The sequence below is a fragment of the Taurulus bubalis genome (genome assembly GCF_910589615.1).
Source record: "Taurulus bubalis genome assembly, chromosome: 1".
In the NCBI taxonomy this organism is placed as follows: domain Eukaryota; kingdom Metazoa; phylum Chordata; class Actinopteri; order Perciformes; family Cottidae; genus Taurulus; species Taurulus bubalis.
In genome coordinates this window covers 23,694,103-23,710,389 of record NC_136589.1, presented here as the reverse complement: position 1 = coordinate 23,710,389, position 16,287 = coordinate 23,694,103, and the positions used below count along the sequence as shown (strand labels likewise).

The 16,287-nt window shown below is 43.3% G+C and overlaps 1 protein-coding gene across 1 annotated transcript in view; it reads left to right on the top strand.

The window, feature by feature from the left end:
* Positions 1–15,469, top strand: part of col15a1b (collagen, type XV, alpha 1b) — a gene marked incomplete at both ends in the record, with an annotated part of 28,307 nt that extends 12,838 nt beyond the window's left edge. The window contains 29 exons of the mRNA XM_079228913.1: positions 942–995; positions 1,127–1,162; positions 1,292–1,420; positions 1,539–1,598; positions 1,722–1,757; positions 1,891–1,932; positions 2,202–2,264; positions 3,174–3,209; positions 3,887–3,970; positions 4,071–4,133; positions 4,545–4,580; positions 4,933–4,995; positions 5,139–5,228; positions 5,434–5,469; positions 5,561–5,614; positions 6,362–6,418; positions 6,717–6,776; positions 7,243–7,287; positions 9,089–9,170; positions 9,450–9,472; positions 9,667–9,765; positions 10,657–10,801; positions 10,891–10,955; positions 11,169–11,300; positions 11,399–11,503; positions 13,288–13,362; positions 13,514–13,711; positions 14,255–14,370; positions 15,247–15,469. Coding sequence (XP_079085039.1) covers positions 942–995; positions 1,127–1,162; positions 1,292–1,420; positions 1,539–1,598; positions 1,722–1,757; positions 1,891–1,932; positions 2,202–2,264; positions 3,174–3,209; positions 3,887–3,970; positions 4,071–4,133; positions 4,545–4,580; positions 4,933–4,995; positions 5,139–5,228; positions 5,434–5,469; positions 5,561–5,614; positions 6,362–6,418; positions 6,717–6,776; positions 7,243–7,287; positions 9,089–9,170; positions 9,450–9,472; positions 9,667–9,765; positions 10,657–10,801; positions 10,891–10,955; positions 11,169–11,300; positions 11,399–11,503; positions 13,288–13,362; positions 13,514–13,711; positions 14,255–14,370; positions 15,247–15,469 — 2,307 coding nt within the window. The remainder of the gene's footprint in view (positions 1–941; positions 996–1,126; positions 1,163–1,291; positions 1,421–1,538; positions 1,599–1,721; positions 1,758–1,890; positions 1,933–2,201; positions 2,265–3,173; positions 3,210–3,886; positions 3,971–4,070; positions 4,134–4,544; positions 4,581–4,932; positions 4,996–5,138; positions 5,229–5,433; positions 5,470–5,560; positions 5,615–6,361; positions 6,419–6,716; positions 6,777–7,242; positions 7,288–9,088; positions 9,171–9,449; positions 9,473–9,666; positions 9,766–10,656; positions 10,802–10,890; positions 10,956–11,168; positions 11,301–11,398; positions 11,504–13,287; positions 13,363–13,513; positions 13,712–14,254; positions 14,371–15,246) is intronic.
* Between the last annotated feature and the right edge of the window lie 818 nt (positions 15,470–16,287).

Here is a 16,287-nt window from a genome sequence, read left to right as displayed (position 1 = left end):
AAGGAATGAATCTGCCTTTTTAAGGATCTGTTTTGTTTTCTCTTTTTGCATTTTCCTATATATTGGCTGTTTTCAGTCAATGCAAAGCACCAAGGTACACTGATGTGCTCAGATTTCGCTCAAAACCGCAGACTGTTTGTTTGTTTTTCCTGAGTCCGTTTGGATGCAGCATTAATCCTCATGAATATACACGGAGGAATTAGTCAACAACAGGTTAGTCAATAGTTATCAAAATATCCTGCATTGGATTAAAGTGCTCAACGGTACAACAGGCAGGTTTATCTCCATCTTTAGTCCCCATCTCGTAGTTGGGTCCGAGTTTAGACTCTTAGTAGTAATCTAATGAGCCACGCGTTAGCAGCCAATGAGTCAGTGTGCCTTGGAATTTAGTGTTTCACTGAAAAAGTCTGAGACCTCTGGTACACCATGTTGTCATTTTGTACAAATAAATGTGCAGGGACATTGGTGTACTTTGGTCTGATGCTGCTTTCTTAAAAGAATAACTTCAACTTTCCTGCTAAGTGATGAGAAAACAGACGACAACATCATCCTTGCCTTTTACAGTCACTGACTCCACTGCTTCATGTTACATTTGAGCTGAATGCAGTCCACATGACATATGACATTTGAGTACATATGGCATTGGAGTTGGTCTCACGAGACTGTAACACTAACCATTTAACGGTGTGAGCATTATGTATTGAGGTTGACGCTCCTGTAATGAGTCAGACAAACGTCGGCATGGATGATCTTATCACTTCAGGAAACTGACTTGTGACCGGTATTCCTTTAGACTGACACGCTGTCACCTTTTGGAATGGCTAAAGGGTCAATGCACAGCTAAGAATCTTATTTTCTTCATTTCAGCATATTTTCTGTGACTCATCACTTTTTCTTGTTCGTCTGCCTCTACTCGTGTCTCTCTCTGTTCACGTGTCCAGGGTCCAGCAGGAAAAGATGGGGATCCAGGTCTACCAGGAGCTGTGGGAGAGAAGGTATGGATCCTCAAGATGGATTGTGCCCTGGTTCTGGCAGCTCAGTGGACTCTATCAAAGTCACATAGTCGTAGTCATCCCCTTTTTCGCCTGCTAACACTTCTTTCTTTATTCCTTCTGAATATCCTCAGGGTAACCAAGGGTTATCTGGGCCACACGGACCAAAGGTAATATACAACTCAAGTCTAATATATCTACTGCCCACCATGTGCTTGTGTGCATTTCTATATCCCGTTTCTGGTAGTTAGTTAGTCAATGTTAACCACGCAGCTTTTCCATTTTTTTATCATCTGCAGGGTGAATGTGGGTTTGAAGGTTCAGCAGGGTCCCCAGGGCCACGAGGGCCAAGTGGTCCTCAGGGGAAGAGAGGCCCATCGGGTCCCCCGGGACCCCCTGGCCCTCCAGGAACCAAATTCTTTGTCGAGGTGACCCACTTTCATACCAAAAGATCCACGCACACATATCACTGCTGTTGTGTAAGACCTATTTTAATGGATGAGGATCAGTCCAATGTGTAACACCAGACTGTGTTTTGGTGTTCAGGATATGGAGGGATCTGGGAAGAGTGACATGCTCATTGGAGCTGGAGTCAGAGGCCCACAGGTCAGTGCAAGAGTGTGCGTGCGTGTGTGTGTGTGTGTGTGTGTGTGTGTGTGTGTGTGTGTGTTTATATAGACTGTACACATTGTTTCATATCCAGTGAATGTTTTTTTCTTTTCTTTCAAGGGTATCCCCGGCATACCTGGCCCGCAGGGTACCAAGGTAATATATTTATGAAAATCCGTTGCTTGCAAAACGTGGCTTAATACGATACTTAATGTATGATTGCTCTGTTAGTAGCGTTGCCACTTGTTATTGCTCAGTGATTGAAGATGCTCCATCATGTCTTCTGTAGGGTGAGGACGGAGCCACAGGTGCTCCAGGGCTCTCTGTCAAGGTAAGATGATTCTGAAAGGGCACTGGCAATAGAAATGGTGCTATTTTTCAGTCTTTTTCTGGTTTTATAAAGTGTACTGATACTTTAATAGTGAGGCGTATCACTTGAAAAGCGTTTCTTATCATTATGTGGATAAAAGTACATAGTAGTTGGTTTTAAATCCCACAAAGAAACAAACCACATATTACCTTAAACATGTAACAGTGAAGTCCCTTCAGCTCTGCGCTATACCTTTGTGTTACCTCTGTCCATGCTGTGTGTGATTGCAGGGTGAGTCAGGGGACCCGGGACCAGAGGGTCTTCAAGGTCCTGCTGGACTACCAGGCGCTAGGGTATGTAGCGGGTGTCTCCCCAACAAATGTGTTGATGATGTAACGGATGTGGACGGATGTAGAAACATCATGTGTGATTAACTCATAGGGAGAATGACAGTTTTGCTGTGCACTTTACAATTGGGGATTAAGGTGTCAAATTGTGTAATTAAATATGATACAAATAATATAATAATATTTTGTAAACTAATAATTTTGCTGTCTTTCCAGCAGGACGTTGGCTTAATTCCTGTGCATTCCGATAAAACGTCCAGGACGTGTTTAGCATTAGCTTAGTGTAACAAAACTAGAAGCAGATGCAAACAGCTAGCCTCCCCGACATGAGGAAAGAGTGTGCGCCAGGAAAGTCCATTAAAATGGATGTGACTACTTTGTGTGCAGAACTTAACGTTACTGTTAGCTGGTGATGGTCAGTTAGTAGTAGGTGTGTGTGTGTGTGTGTGTGTGTGTGTGTGTGTGTGTGTGTGTGTGTGTGTGTGTGTGTGTGTGTGTGTGTGTGTGTGTGCTTGTCAAACCACAGTGGGAAGCAAGGACTGAAATGAGTGTGATGAATAATTACTTCTCATGTTGAATAATTATTATAATTCATTACAGCACAGTACACTGGCTTAGTGATCACATTTGTCAGCAATCAGCAACATGCAAACACCCAAACACGTCTTGAATGTAGCCAGGAAGTTAGCTAAAGTGCTAGTAGTAGCGAACAAGCTAGATTGTCCTGAGCTAATCATGAGCTTCTAGTTTTGGTCGGTAACTTAACCTGAAGATTATATGAATTCCAGTCTGAGTGGTATATGTGGTGTTAAGTGGTGTTGCTAACCATCATCTAGAAACCATCACACTGATGGTTTCTAGATGATGGTTGGCAACACATAAATAACTTGCTATTTTTCTTTTCTCTACAAACAGGGGGCCAAAGGAGAAAAGGGCCATCAAGGACCCAAGGTAGGCTTGCCATACTATGTGGATATTAAGTGATGCCTGGGCTGTGTGCACAGTTTGTTCCACATTTTTTGTCATGCTGTATTACGCTCGATGTTTAGAGGCCATGATCTATATTTTTTATTAACGCTATGAACCAAATGATAATGTGAAAACGAATGTGATAAAGTAAAAAAGGGGTCGCTGGTGGTGATGAAAGAGCTACTTTTATTTTGCACAATTCAAACAATAAAACAAAAATCATAACAGAAAATGAATATCACTGTGCAGGAAGAGACAAAAAGCCAACTGGGCTTATTTGAAGCCTCCACCTATATAATAATAATAAATAATTTTACAAAATTACAAACATAAATTGAAATATGCATAAGAAAGACAACAATAGGAAGAAAGAAGAGAAAGAAAAATAATGTAATCATGTCAAGTCTGTGTGTGCGTGTGTGTATGCATGTGTGCATGTGTGAGCGTGAAAGTCAGCATGACTTGTGTTTGTTCAGGGATTTTGGATTAAACCTCTGTGGCAATTTCTAAGCAATGGTAACTAAAAATGTAGATATAACAGCTAACATCCTGCATTTACTTTTTTTTCATATTCCTGTTTGCTACTGCCTTCCAGATGATCTACCCTTTTATTCACATTTCTATTTAAATAAACAGACTTTCTATTTTGGGTCCTGAAGGGTGATTGTGGCGTTGATGGACTCAGTGTCCTAGGACCACCTGGGCCTCCTGGAGTTCCCGGACCTTTCATCAATCTGTCGGACGTACGTGCGCCCACCCTATTTAGTGAATCGTGCAAATCTCTGAACATGTACTCTGCTGAAAGTGGCCACATTTACTCATTCCCTAGTTCCCCTACAGCTGCTGCTCAATGTGACGGACGGGATCTTCAACTTCACAGAGATCAGAGGACCACCGGGCCCAGTGGTGCGTAGCACTGAGCTGTTAAGCACAATGTCTTCTGCCAATGTTTGACTGTGAGCCAACAACAGCTGATAATGAGGACAGAAGGAATGTGATGGATGTAACAGAAAGATGGACATACTGTAGATGTGCCAATACTTTACTGCAGCGTCACCAATGCATTTTTTAAGCGCTTCGGCTGCAGTTGTGCGATGATGCTGCGTGAGCATGCCGCTCTTTGGCTTCATCAGAAGAAAGAAAAATATCATTAACCCAGCACTACTGCTTTAGCGTGCATCTGTGTATTTTTGTCTGCACATGCATGCATGCTTACGTGTGTGTGTGTGTGTGTGTGTGTGTGTGTGTGTGTGTGTGTGTGTGTGTGTGTATGTGTGTGTGTGGCACTAATGTGTGTGTGTGGTCGGTGTGTTGCAGGGCCCTGAAGGCTTGGCTGGCAGAGCTGGATTTCCTGTAAGAGCATTTCACAACACTTGCTGAGCAATTTGTATCACCTGTTAACTGTTCCCTAAAATTTGACTTCGTGAGTGAATATGCAACAGTTATTTAAAAGCAATGTAACATTTCTTTTTTTGGTGTGTGTACTTTTGCTGTCTTTGAGCTAAACAGGGTAGGTATGTTTTTGCCTCGGATTTCAGTATTTCTTTCTTCCTTTTAGGTTACTTAGCCCTTTATAAATCCAAGATCCATGATTATTTATATTTTAATATCAACTCTAGAATTTACAAAGCTCCACTGCCTCACAAAATGCTATCACCCTCACAAAACGTCCCAACTCACTCACTGCCCTTTGATCACTCCACAGGGCCCCAGGGGACCTAAGGGAGACATCGGCCCTGCAGGTGTCCAGGGACCAGCAGGGTTCAAGGTGAGAACTCAACAGGATATGGAATATAAAACAAATAAATGTTGAGGATGTTCAAAGATGTAACGTTTGAGACAAGGAGCCCCCAAAGTATATCCAGGAAAATATATGAAATAATAATACTTTTGGTTTCTTTGCAATAACAGGGAGAGAAGGGAGAGCCGGGGGTGACCATTGCTGCTGACGGATCCCTCTTATCAGCGCCAAAGGGCCCCCAGGGGCACAAAGGCATCAAGGTACCATACAAGTTACCCCTTACCCCTATCAGAATTGACCATACCTTATCCAGAGGAGAATTTGAAGAGTGGAAGTCAATATTTCTTGCCAACTCTTCTGGTGTTGATGCATCAGCAGTGCAGCAAATGTCTGGATGTGTTGTTTGAAGACATGTCTATTGCTGCCATTGATATAAATCTAACGCCACATCGTTGTAATTTGCAGGGTGACCGTGGGTTCCCTGGAGCTGCCGGACTTATGGTGAGTTTGAATGTCGAATAGAACATAAGTATCTACAAACTCGCATTTGTTATAATTGCTGTGTACACCACTGTGTTTCTGTTTATTTCAGGGCCCAATAGGACCATCTGGACAAAAAGGAGAATATGGCTTCCCTGGTCGTCCAGTGAGTACCGAGTAGTTGTTGTATATTGAAAAATTGTCCGGAAATGAGCATCCCCATTGTATATTTACAGCCTACTTAGGTACTGGTACCAAAAACTCAATGCAAAAAAATCCTAATTTCACCTATTCATAAACAGATGCTTTGGTCACTCATTACCTGAGATAAGGATTCGCAAAATTAAGATTGTCAGTCAAAATAACAAAACAATATTAAATGGCCGCGACTAATAGATTTCCCCATCGTGCAGTTTTTTCAGTCAAATTAGATGTTGCACTTGTACTGACTACATATTATGGGCGACTGTGGCTCAGTGGTGAGCAGGGTCGTCCTTCAATCTGAGGATCGGCTAGCGGTTTGATCCCCGGCTCTGCTAGCCCATGTGTCCTTGAGCAAGACACTTAACCCTAAATTGCTCCCGTAGCTGCGCCTACGATGTATGAATGGTTGATAATTCTGATGTGGCACCTTGCATGGTAGCTCCTCTCATCAGTGTGTGAATAAGTGAATGATGTCATGCAGTGTTAAAGCGCTTTGAATGGTCGGAAGACTAGAAAAGCGCTATACATTTACGGGTCAATTTACCATATTGTGATTATTGAATCCACAAGTGTTTGTGGTAGTGGCAGCACACTAAAGGGAGCAATTAAAAGCATTTTATTAAGGATCTTTTATTAACACTGTGGGCCCAGCGCTTTCTTCGTCTCTAATATAATATTCTAATGTGCTTCGCTCTTCTTCTTCCTGTAGGGACGATCTGGAATGCCTGGGAGGAAAGGTGACAGAGGAGATTCTGACAGCATACCGGTAAGAGCGAGAGGAAAGGAAGTAAAAATATTCTATCAATTATGCATTTGAGGAATTGAGACAGATGTGTTCAGACACCTACAAATAAGACAACATAGGAGCATTGCTGATGTAAACAAACCTTTGAGATGTTTCAATCTTCAGATTAGAATTTTGATGGCGAAGTGGCTTTTTTTTAACATGAGGATCACGGATTGTCCCTTAAATTAGTTTTCTCTTCACTTCAAAACTGTCTGACTGTTTGAGAGAAAAAAAAACAGGCCACTGGCACTAATGTGATATACATTTTCTCTCTCAGGGACCTCCTGGTCCTCCGGGCCCTCCGGGACACCCAGGAAGAGTTATTGGGCTCAAAGGAGTAAGTTTTCATCTGTGGAATCTTTGTATTTCTCTAATTTGTTATTTTCATTTGACTGACAATATCTTGTCTTGTCAATATGTCTTGTTTCACACACATATGTTGGGCATAACAAAAATAGGAATTTTGTTTTATTGAGGAAATGCATTATTATATAACAGGTTTGGCTTCCATTGAACATTACTAAAGATGTACATGTGGATATGTACTAGAATTTAGAAAATTATGACGTCGGCTCCAATTTTCAAGGAGAGATTGTCACATTTTTCTGCAGGCCATTAGAATTATTAGAAAAATACCGTAGTCTCATGAATCCCATGAAAGTTTTGGTTTCGTCACAAAATGCCCTGTGATGAAGTGTTGGAAGCCAGTTGCTTTGTGTCCTTATTATTCTTGCCTGAAACCATGTCTGTGAAGCTCATGACTCATTTAGTCTGACTACGCTGCTCTTCTTTGTATTCTAAAGACAGTGTTTCCAGTGCGTCCCAGACCGCACTGCAAAAAGGGACGAGTAAGTTGGACCCCCCGATTGGTCCGTTTTACCTTGAAATCGGATCATCTGTTGTTCTGTTGGTGTGTGGGTGCAACAGCATGGCAGCTCTCTGGTCCGGGCTACAAACCGCTTCATTTTCTCCTCTCCTTCCTCCCGGCTCTCCAACTGTTCTAATGATCCTTAAAAAGAACGACTAAATGTCTCTTGGTCCATTTCACCGGGCGTTAACATTCCAACAGGTTGTATCTCGTGATGTATTTCATCAGATGTTATGTGTGTTAAATCTAATCTGATCAACCACGCCGAATGTCGATGCCAGGTGTTAAAGGGGTGGGAGGGGCTTTCCTTGTCTGTCCTTACCGTCCTCATCATCCTCATCATCCTGGTAAAGTGGTAAAGAGGAAGCTGAGTGAACCCTATGACGAGGAGAAACAATATGGATATTATTCTCTGCTCATCAAAGCTGGTGATCCCTTTTCAGTTCAATCAATTCAAAGAAGGATTCTATAAAGGCTATAAAATGTTGACCATGACAGGCTTTTTTCCATTTTGATTTATTCCAAAGAAAAGCCTCAATCCAACAGATTGTATTGTAAACTGAGATGTATCAAACTCTCCAGATTCTCTATTCTCACGGTGCTGGGTTTGTGGGTTCTGCCTCCTGTGGCCTCTGTAGTAAACTGGTGAAAGGCTGTGTGTGTGGGGGGGGGGTGATACACACAGAGGTTTTAGGTGTGGTGATGGGCTCCTCCATGCATGTGTGACCATCTCTAAACTTTCACCTGACTGATGAGTGTGAATTAAATCACAATCCTGACACTATAATGATCAAACAAAAGGAACAGTGTGTAGCATATAAGAGGATATATTGTCAGAAATGGAATACAATACTAGTAAGTATGTTTTCATCAGTGTATTATCAATTGATAATAAGAGTTGTTGTGTTGTCGTATCTTGCTCCATAACAGGCAAACCAAACACTGGCTCTAGAGGGTGATTAATGTTTCCCTGTACATGCTTGGCACATGGTGTTTCAGTTGGTTGCAATCTGCAAACTCACCACTAGATGCCGCCAAAATCCCACACACTGGACCTATGACTTTGCAGCAGGTCGCATCCCCCGGACTAATAAAGGAATATATCATCTTATCTTAACCAATTTGATAGAAAAAGAAAAACAGAAAGAGCTTGTTTTTTGTAGCCTGCAGATTGAAACACTTTAAAGTTACTAAGTGACTTTTATCCGGTTTGATTGTAAACACAAGTCTATGGTCTCTATCACTAGTTTCAAGTCTTCTTCAACACAACATGATGTTCATTTAGTAAATCATGTCACATAAACCATATGGAAGGATATTCCTGGGCCTCCAAGAAGTCCTTGATAGCAACTGACTGTAAAACGTATTCGCCCATGAAAAAACAGGAACCATTTATACGTACTGTCATTTAATTAATGATGCAGATCTGTTTAATGGAAACAACCTGATTTAACCCTGTGTTCCCCAAGCTTTTGTTTTTTAACCACCAGAGCCAAGAGAGGGCTGTACGTACTGCTGTCTCAAGCATGCGTCCCTTGTATTTAACAGGTGTTTTTCATAACAAGTTTGAATTCAAGCTATGTGTTCAACAGTCTGTACATTGTTTACATGTTTACATGTGCACATGCAGGCGCCGGCATGTAATGTTAATATGTGTGTGTGTGTGTGTGTGTGTGTGTGTGTGTGTGTGTGTGTGTGTGTGTGTGTGTGTGTGTGTGTGTGTGTATGTGTGTGTGTGTGTGTGTGTGTGTGTGTGTGTGTGTGTGTGTGTGTGTGTGTAGGACGCAGTGACAGGGGGAGATGCAGGCGGGTCTAAAGGAGATAAAGGAGATGTGGGAATAGCTGGAGAGCCGGGCACACCCGGTAAGACTTTTACGACAGACATCTCGATTGCCTTTGACTTTCACTCTCACCTCACACTTTGGTCCCCGTTCGGTTTGTACGAAGCCCCGGAAAGATAATGTAGGGGGGGATCGATGCGAGAGGGAAAAAATTATTTAATTGCAAGAACGTAAAAGTAGCATCCTCAAAAAAATTATCTATAAATATAAAATTAGATCTATATACAGTACATATATATTGAATTATAAATAACTGCTGGAACGTGTATAATTTACGCCTCATCATTTTTCTTCTCAGCAGCTGAGTTTCCAGATGAAATTGTGGTAAGTAGTGATTCATCATGCACCGTAGATCGAACAGGACAAAAACTGCAAATGTCCAGTTCAAAATTGAATTATCACTGACTGTGATATTTACGAACAAAACGGAACATCGTTTGTGAGGCAATGCTGACAATGACATAATCTTCCTGGACTTCTTCAGTGGGTTTGTTTCTTTGTTTTTGTGAATCTCTCAGGGTGCTCGAGGTGATCAGGGATACCAAGGTCAGAAGGGAGAGAAGGGTGACAGCGGTCTGCCGGGTCCTCCAGGACTGCCCGGGAGGTCAGGTCTTGTGGTAAGTTACTAAGTAATCAGGTATTGAAATGATGAATTGTTATCAATGCGTCTGATCACAGCAGATTCCTCAGTGTTCCTGTCGCTGAGAGTTCGGTGCTGTTGGATACCTTTGAGTCCCACACAGTAAATGACAGGCAGTGTTGGGGTAGTTACTCAGAAAACGTTACTAGTTACTTCTGAAAATTGGAACTAGATTACTTTACTAGTTACTGCATTTAAAAAGTAACTTCACTACTAGTTACGTTACTTTTCATTTTTTTAAGCAAATGTCTAAATGAACTACAAAGATACATGGACAAACATCATGGCCCTTTCATCACTTTACTTTCAATTTTCAATAATAATTTATTATTCTTATAAATTAATATAATTTCCAATTACAATAATCGCGCGAGTCACACGACACTTCCTGCATGAACAATCTACCGTAAACGTCGGGTTACGAGCCCCCGTTAGCTCTCCCCTGTAGCCAGCTGGGGCGCCTGCTAGCGCTCCGTCACTTCCCCGCTAACTTCCGCTAGCTCTCCGTTAACTTCCGCTAGCTCCCCGAAAACCACCGAAGGTAGCGGGACCAGGCTCGACACCCGACTTGGGCAGAGGGGACGCGGGCAGTAGCAGCAGCAGTGCTAGCTAGCAGCTTGTTGCTATTGTTCATGCAGGAAGTGTCATGTGACACTAAAAGAGAAATTTTCGGACTGGTAAAAATGGCTTGAGTAATGCAGGAAAGCACGTTACTGAGGTCTAGTAAAGTAGTGTAGTTACCAATATTTTGAGTGTAATGCGTTACTTTACTTAGTTACCTATAATAGTAATATCGTTACTGTAATCCGTTACTTTGTAACTCATTACCCCCAACACTGATGACAGGTCGGTCTGTATGTTCCTGCAGGGTCCAAAAGGCGAGTCCATTGTTGGCCCTTCAGGACCGGTCGGTCCCGTGGGTCAACCTGGAGCCCCTGGGTTCGGACGATCCGGTCCCAGAGGGCCCCCTGGCCCTGCTGGACCCCCAGGAATTGCACCTGCATATGGATCGGGTACGATGTGGACCTCAGCTTATATCAATACAACGTAGAGACCTCATTCAATATGTCTGCTGAATGTGTTTCTGATGTGTCGTTATCAGGCGCCAGTATCCCTGGCCCTCCTGGTCCTCCCGGCCCAACAGGGTCTCCAGGAAATGCCAACTCTGTAAGATACCGGCCGTTGAGCAAGGCACTTTCCCCTCGATCTGCTTTATTTTGACTTGTACATTTCAAGAAATATACAGTATATTCTAACATTTTATTATGACCATAAGTTCATGATTTGCCCCAATGTTGACACTGGTTGTCAGTCCAGTGAGAATGTATCCGTAGGGGAGAGCAGTTGAGAATTTTTTTTTTTTACTGGTTCCTGTTTCAGGTGACGAGCTTTAAGACGAGCCACGCTCTGAGCAGAGAGAGTCAACGGGCGGCGGAGGGAACCCTGGCCTACGTGTCTGAGAAGGGAGGAGAGCTGTACATTAGAGCACGCAACGGCTGGCGGAAGATCCAGGTGTGTACCGTGCCATTTAACGCGCAGAGCGAAGTGGCCGTGACCCGGGGGCCATCAGCATGAGATCATAGCTTTTAACCACACTCCTCCACTTTCAGCTCGGGGAGTTGATCCAATCCGGTCCGACCACCTCGGCCACGTCTCAGTCCCTCAGCAGACATGGAGACTTGAGCAGACCGCACAGGAGCCAGAGCCACAGCCAGGTAAACACACACACACACGCACGCACGATGTGGACCTCAGCTTATATCACGCACGCACACACATACACACGCACACACACACACACACACACACACACACACACACACACACACACACACACACACACATCTGGAGCAGATCCAGTTGCGATCTATCTGTGACAAATATTACAGGAGACGTCCGCATTAGACGGGCTGCTTCGGAAAACACCGCTCGCAGCAACTTACATGATGTAATTTTAACATGTTCCGCCTTAAAATAACCTTGTTTGTTAAGAGTGCATTTATGTTTCTTGTACAAATAATACATACGCTGGCTACACCATACCCTGTTGGAATTTCCTATTTATTGTAGTGTAACGGGACCGGCTCTGACCTGGTCAGAATTTAGGGGGAGCGCCTACTCCTTACGCCAGCCGTGTAAGGAGGGCCCATTTTAGAACCCTGAAGTTTCCCTCTCAATTTGCTTTCGATTACAATGACGGATGTTAAAAAAAACATTCGTTCAGTTTTTCCCCGTGGCCTACCTATTTCATTGAGCCACGGTGATCCACCAAACTGTTTCCTCTAACAGGAAAGGAAGATGAATCGTTTTACACACAGTGCAACCCAAACGATTACTTACATTTGTCTGGATCTGGAAACAAGGCAGGATCATGCTGGATTGTGTTCCCTGGTCAATGGCCCGGTGTTACCTTCTTCGTCTCGAAAAACCTGGAAGTTATCTTATTCCATTAAACGGGAGTCCCCATTGAGTAAAGTTCTACACTCTTATTTGAGAGTATACATTTGATTTGAACAAGAGTTATTATACACAAAGTACCGTAACTGAGTATTTTTCTTTACTTTGAGGAAATCCCCTCAGTAGCTAAGAGTCAGTTCACCAGTATCATATGTTTTAAAAAGCTACAAGAGTAAAAGTCACATTGTAATTCATCAACCGTTTCTTTTTTGTCTTGGAGCGAATCCCCTCAGCGCTTAGAAGCAGTTACCAGAAAATTACATTGTGGGAAAATCTCTTATTTGATTTCTCGAATAAGAGTGGTTCCTTCTCAGGGACAGAGCCCAAGAGGAACTGAAGAAGTGCACAGTTATCATTGTATTTATAGGCAAGTGCGTGGGAAGATCTTTATCGAGACAAAGTGGGAGTAACAGGTGCGTGTGATTACAATATGCTTTGACCTTAGTCACACGTTAAATAGCGTGTTTGTGGTTACAGCTGCAAAAGCTACTCAAGGTCAGCTGATAAGCCGCAGGACCATATTTAGACCTGTCTTCCGTATATAACAGGATACTATCTACTATGACCTTATTTAGACATGTCTTCCGTCTACAACAAGATACCATCTACTATGACCATATATAAATGTCATAAAAATATTTTAAAAAACAGGAATGTACTACAGCATATTTAAGCTTGATAGAAGACAATTTCACTCAAAACAATTAGCATAATGCAGCGTGATAAAAGACTATTTCACTCAAAACAATTTAGTTATAATGCATATGTAGTTATAATGCATAAAGAGAACATGAAAAGGACATAGAAAAGAAAAGAACTCTTACTTTACGTAACCCAATCCTCAACAGAAGTACGTTTTAGCTTGAGGCGGATGGTTGTATTATATTTAGCCGTCACATTATTCCCCCCCCCCCCCGACTTCAGTTAGCTCTCGCTTTTCTCACCATATATGTAGTAATACATGTATGGAAACTACTTTAACCCTATCTTTACATTCATAACTACTTTAAAAGAGCCTCCAACTCCTGCTTTTGTTGAACAGGAGCTTCAAGAGGGCAGCAGAGGATATCAGCCCATCTATAACGTGCTACCGCAGACCTTCAACGCTGTACCTGGGGTGAGCGTCACACACACACATGCACACACTTGCACACACCCTCCTACCCATACATAAGACCACGCAGGGACAAATTTCTTGTGTCAGGTTTGGACCAAGTGGACTTTCTCCTGGCCTCTGTTTCCTCATCCATTGCTCCTCGCTCTCCCAGCTCCACCTGGTTGCGTTGAACGCCCCGCTGAAAGGGGACATGCGCGGCATCCGGGGGGCGGACTTCCAGTGCTACCAGCAGGCCCGCTCCATGGGGCTCACCAGCACCTACAGAGCCTTTCTTTCCTCACACCTCCAGGACCTTTCCACAATCGTGAGGAAGGCGGATCGCACCGACATGCCCGTGGTGAACCTCAGGGTGAGGAGACATTTCTGTCTGCGTTTCCAATTTCATTTCAGAGATGACACAGAGAGATCCAAAGGACAAATGGAAGCAGGTCAATGATGTGTTTCACTGTTTTAGACATTTTAATAGTTTACATGGGTTAAAGGAATAGTTTGGATTCTGTATCATTGTATATCATTTTAAAAAGTCACTGTCTAGTTTGTCATAAAAAAAAAGAAAAGTCATAATACAGCATGCCATAAAAAAAAAATTGTATCGTCATTAAACATGGGTTTATTGGTCTTTTAATGGCTCTATTTCACATTAAAAACGGCAACTTTAACTTAATTGTTAAGGAGACCCCATTTTTTATGCCCATCATTAAGATATTGAGGGCAATACAAATGTCCCCCAAATATATATTTATTTAATTTCCTACACTATAGTTTGTGGTATTTATGTAGTGTATTGCCTGTAGTAGATACAGATACAGTCCCGCTGAACTCTCAGAATAGATGGTATGTTTACTGTTTGCATCTTGAGACATATCCATGTCTGCCCTCTATCTCCTCTCAGGGGGAAGTGTTGTTTAGTAGTTGGATGTCCATCTTCTCTGGGAACGGCGGCACGTTCAACCCTTCCACACCCATCTACTCCTTTGACGGGCGCAACGTGATGTCTGACTCGGCCTGGTGAGTGAGAGCATGTGGGACCTCATTGAGCAAGAATACGGGAAATTGTTAGTTTGTGCCGAGAAAAGAAAGCCAGTCGTCCATGTTGATGGAGAAAAACGGGGGGAAACGTGACAAGCTGCAGCAAGAGGTGATGAAAAGCTTTATGCCAGCACCTACAGGCATCCTTCACCTTTTCGTGGTCAGGATTGCAGGGGCTGGAGCCCGTCCCAGCATGCATTTGGCATCAGTCGGGGTAAAAAACACTCATCCATCGCAGGTCTAAAGAGACTTTCAAACACATCGAAATGAGACACTTCCAATAGTTCTGCCGTCTGATCTGAGCCTGGCGGGTCCCGTCAGACTTGGCTTCATCCGGCAGTGGGGGTCCTAATAACATGGGTGTGGGTTGGCCTCTGGTCTCGGTTTTAGGCCTTTACAGGACTCAAAACACCAATAATCTGCATGTCTTGAGACGTGTGGGAGCAGACCAGAGCAGTATAAAAACCTGTTAAGCCCTAGCGTCTCCCAATTGGGGGACCCTTTTATATCAGTAAAATCAAGAAAAAATCATGGTATAAAGCCCTCCCCCCAAAAAAAAATAAACATGTTAGGTATCATGTTAAACATAAAAATCAGGGCTACAATACTATTTAATCCCGATGTACAACCTCTAAACACAACTCAAACAATAAATAGGATTAGGGGTTAGGGTTAGGGTTAGGGTTAGGGCTCGGGCTATGGCTTAAAGGGTTAACCACTGGAGAAACCGGAAGCATCCTTTTTTGTTGAATCTTTGTCTCACTCTAATCTCCCCCAGCTCAGTCTTGATTTAGCACAGCAGCGGCCCATGTAACCTCCCCTCATTACGTCTTTCTCCCTCTGACCCCCCCCCAGGTCAGAGAAGCTGGTATGGCACGGCTCCAACTCGGTGGGCATCCGTCAGACCACCAACTACTGCGAGGCGTGGAGGACAGCTGACGTGGCGGTGACGGGCCAGGCCGCGCTGCTGCAGACGGGACGCCTGCTGGGACAGCACACCCGCTCCTGCTCCAGCCACTACATCGTGCTGTGCGTGGAGAACACGTATGTGGGGAACGCCCATCAGAGGAGGACCTGAGGAAACACGCACACACACAGACACACACACACACACACACACACACACACACACACACATACACTAAGCATATTTGTGCAGGGTGGAAAATGTGACGCACACATACACACACCGCGGTGACGCGTCCGTGCATGGAAGCTACATTCCATGGAAGATACACACGGACGAAAAGGCTCTTTTGTTCATAAGTGCAGACAAAATACACACTCACGTTAACGTAGCTGAAGCAGGCGTTTACACTCGAGCGCAGAAGGAAATTAAAAAAAACACCCGTTTGAGTTCCTTTACACGTGATCCAACACTGCGTAATGCTGCACGCATCCAGGTCCCGGCCTACAGCTCCATCACTCGTATCCACTATGAACATGTTCCAGCACAGCATATCACCACACAGGACATTTGGGACGGACACGTATGTGTTGTTGAAGTGAAAGATGACTCGGTATGAAGGGATATCAGACAGCGTCTCTAACTGATCTGAGTAAAGCTCAATGACTTGAGTCAGTGCGAGTGGCATCTCCTCAGCTGAAAATCTGTTGTATACAGAAGACCTGAGAGGCGAGTAATGGTAGAAAGAAGAACATAAAATTATGGCGATGCATTTTCTAAGTGTGATTCAGATAGTTTTCTGAAAAGGTGGAAAAAGGTTTTGCCTGAGGAAAGAAAAATCTCCATGCATGCTCAACACAAGGTACATAGATTGTGTTTTAGCAAGTAAAACTCTTTGAAAAGTCCTTTTTAGAACATTGGATAGTGGTGCACTGCCGTGGACAAAATGAGTATTACAACAACAACTTCATCCTGAAAATGATCATGAC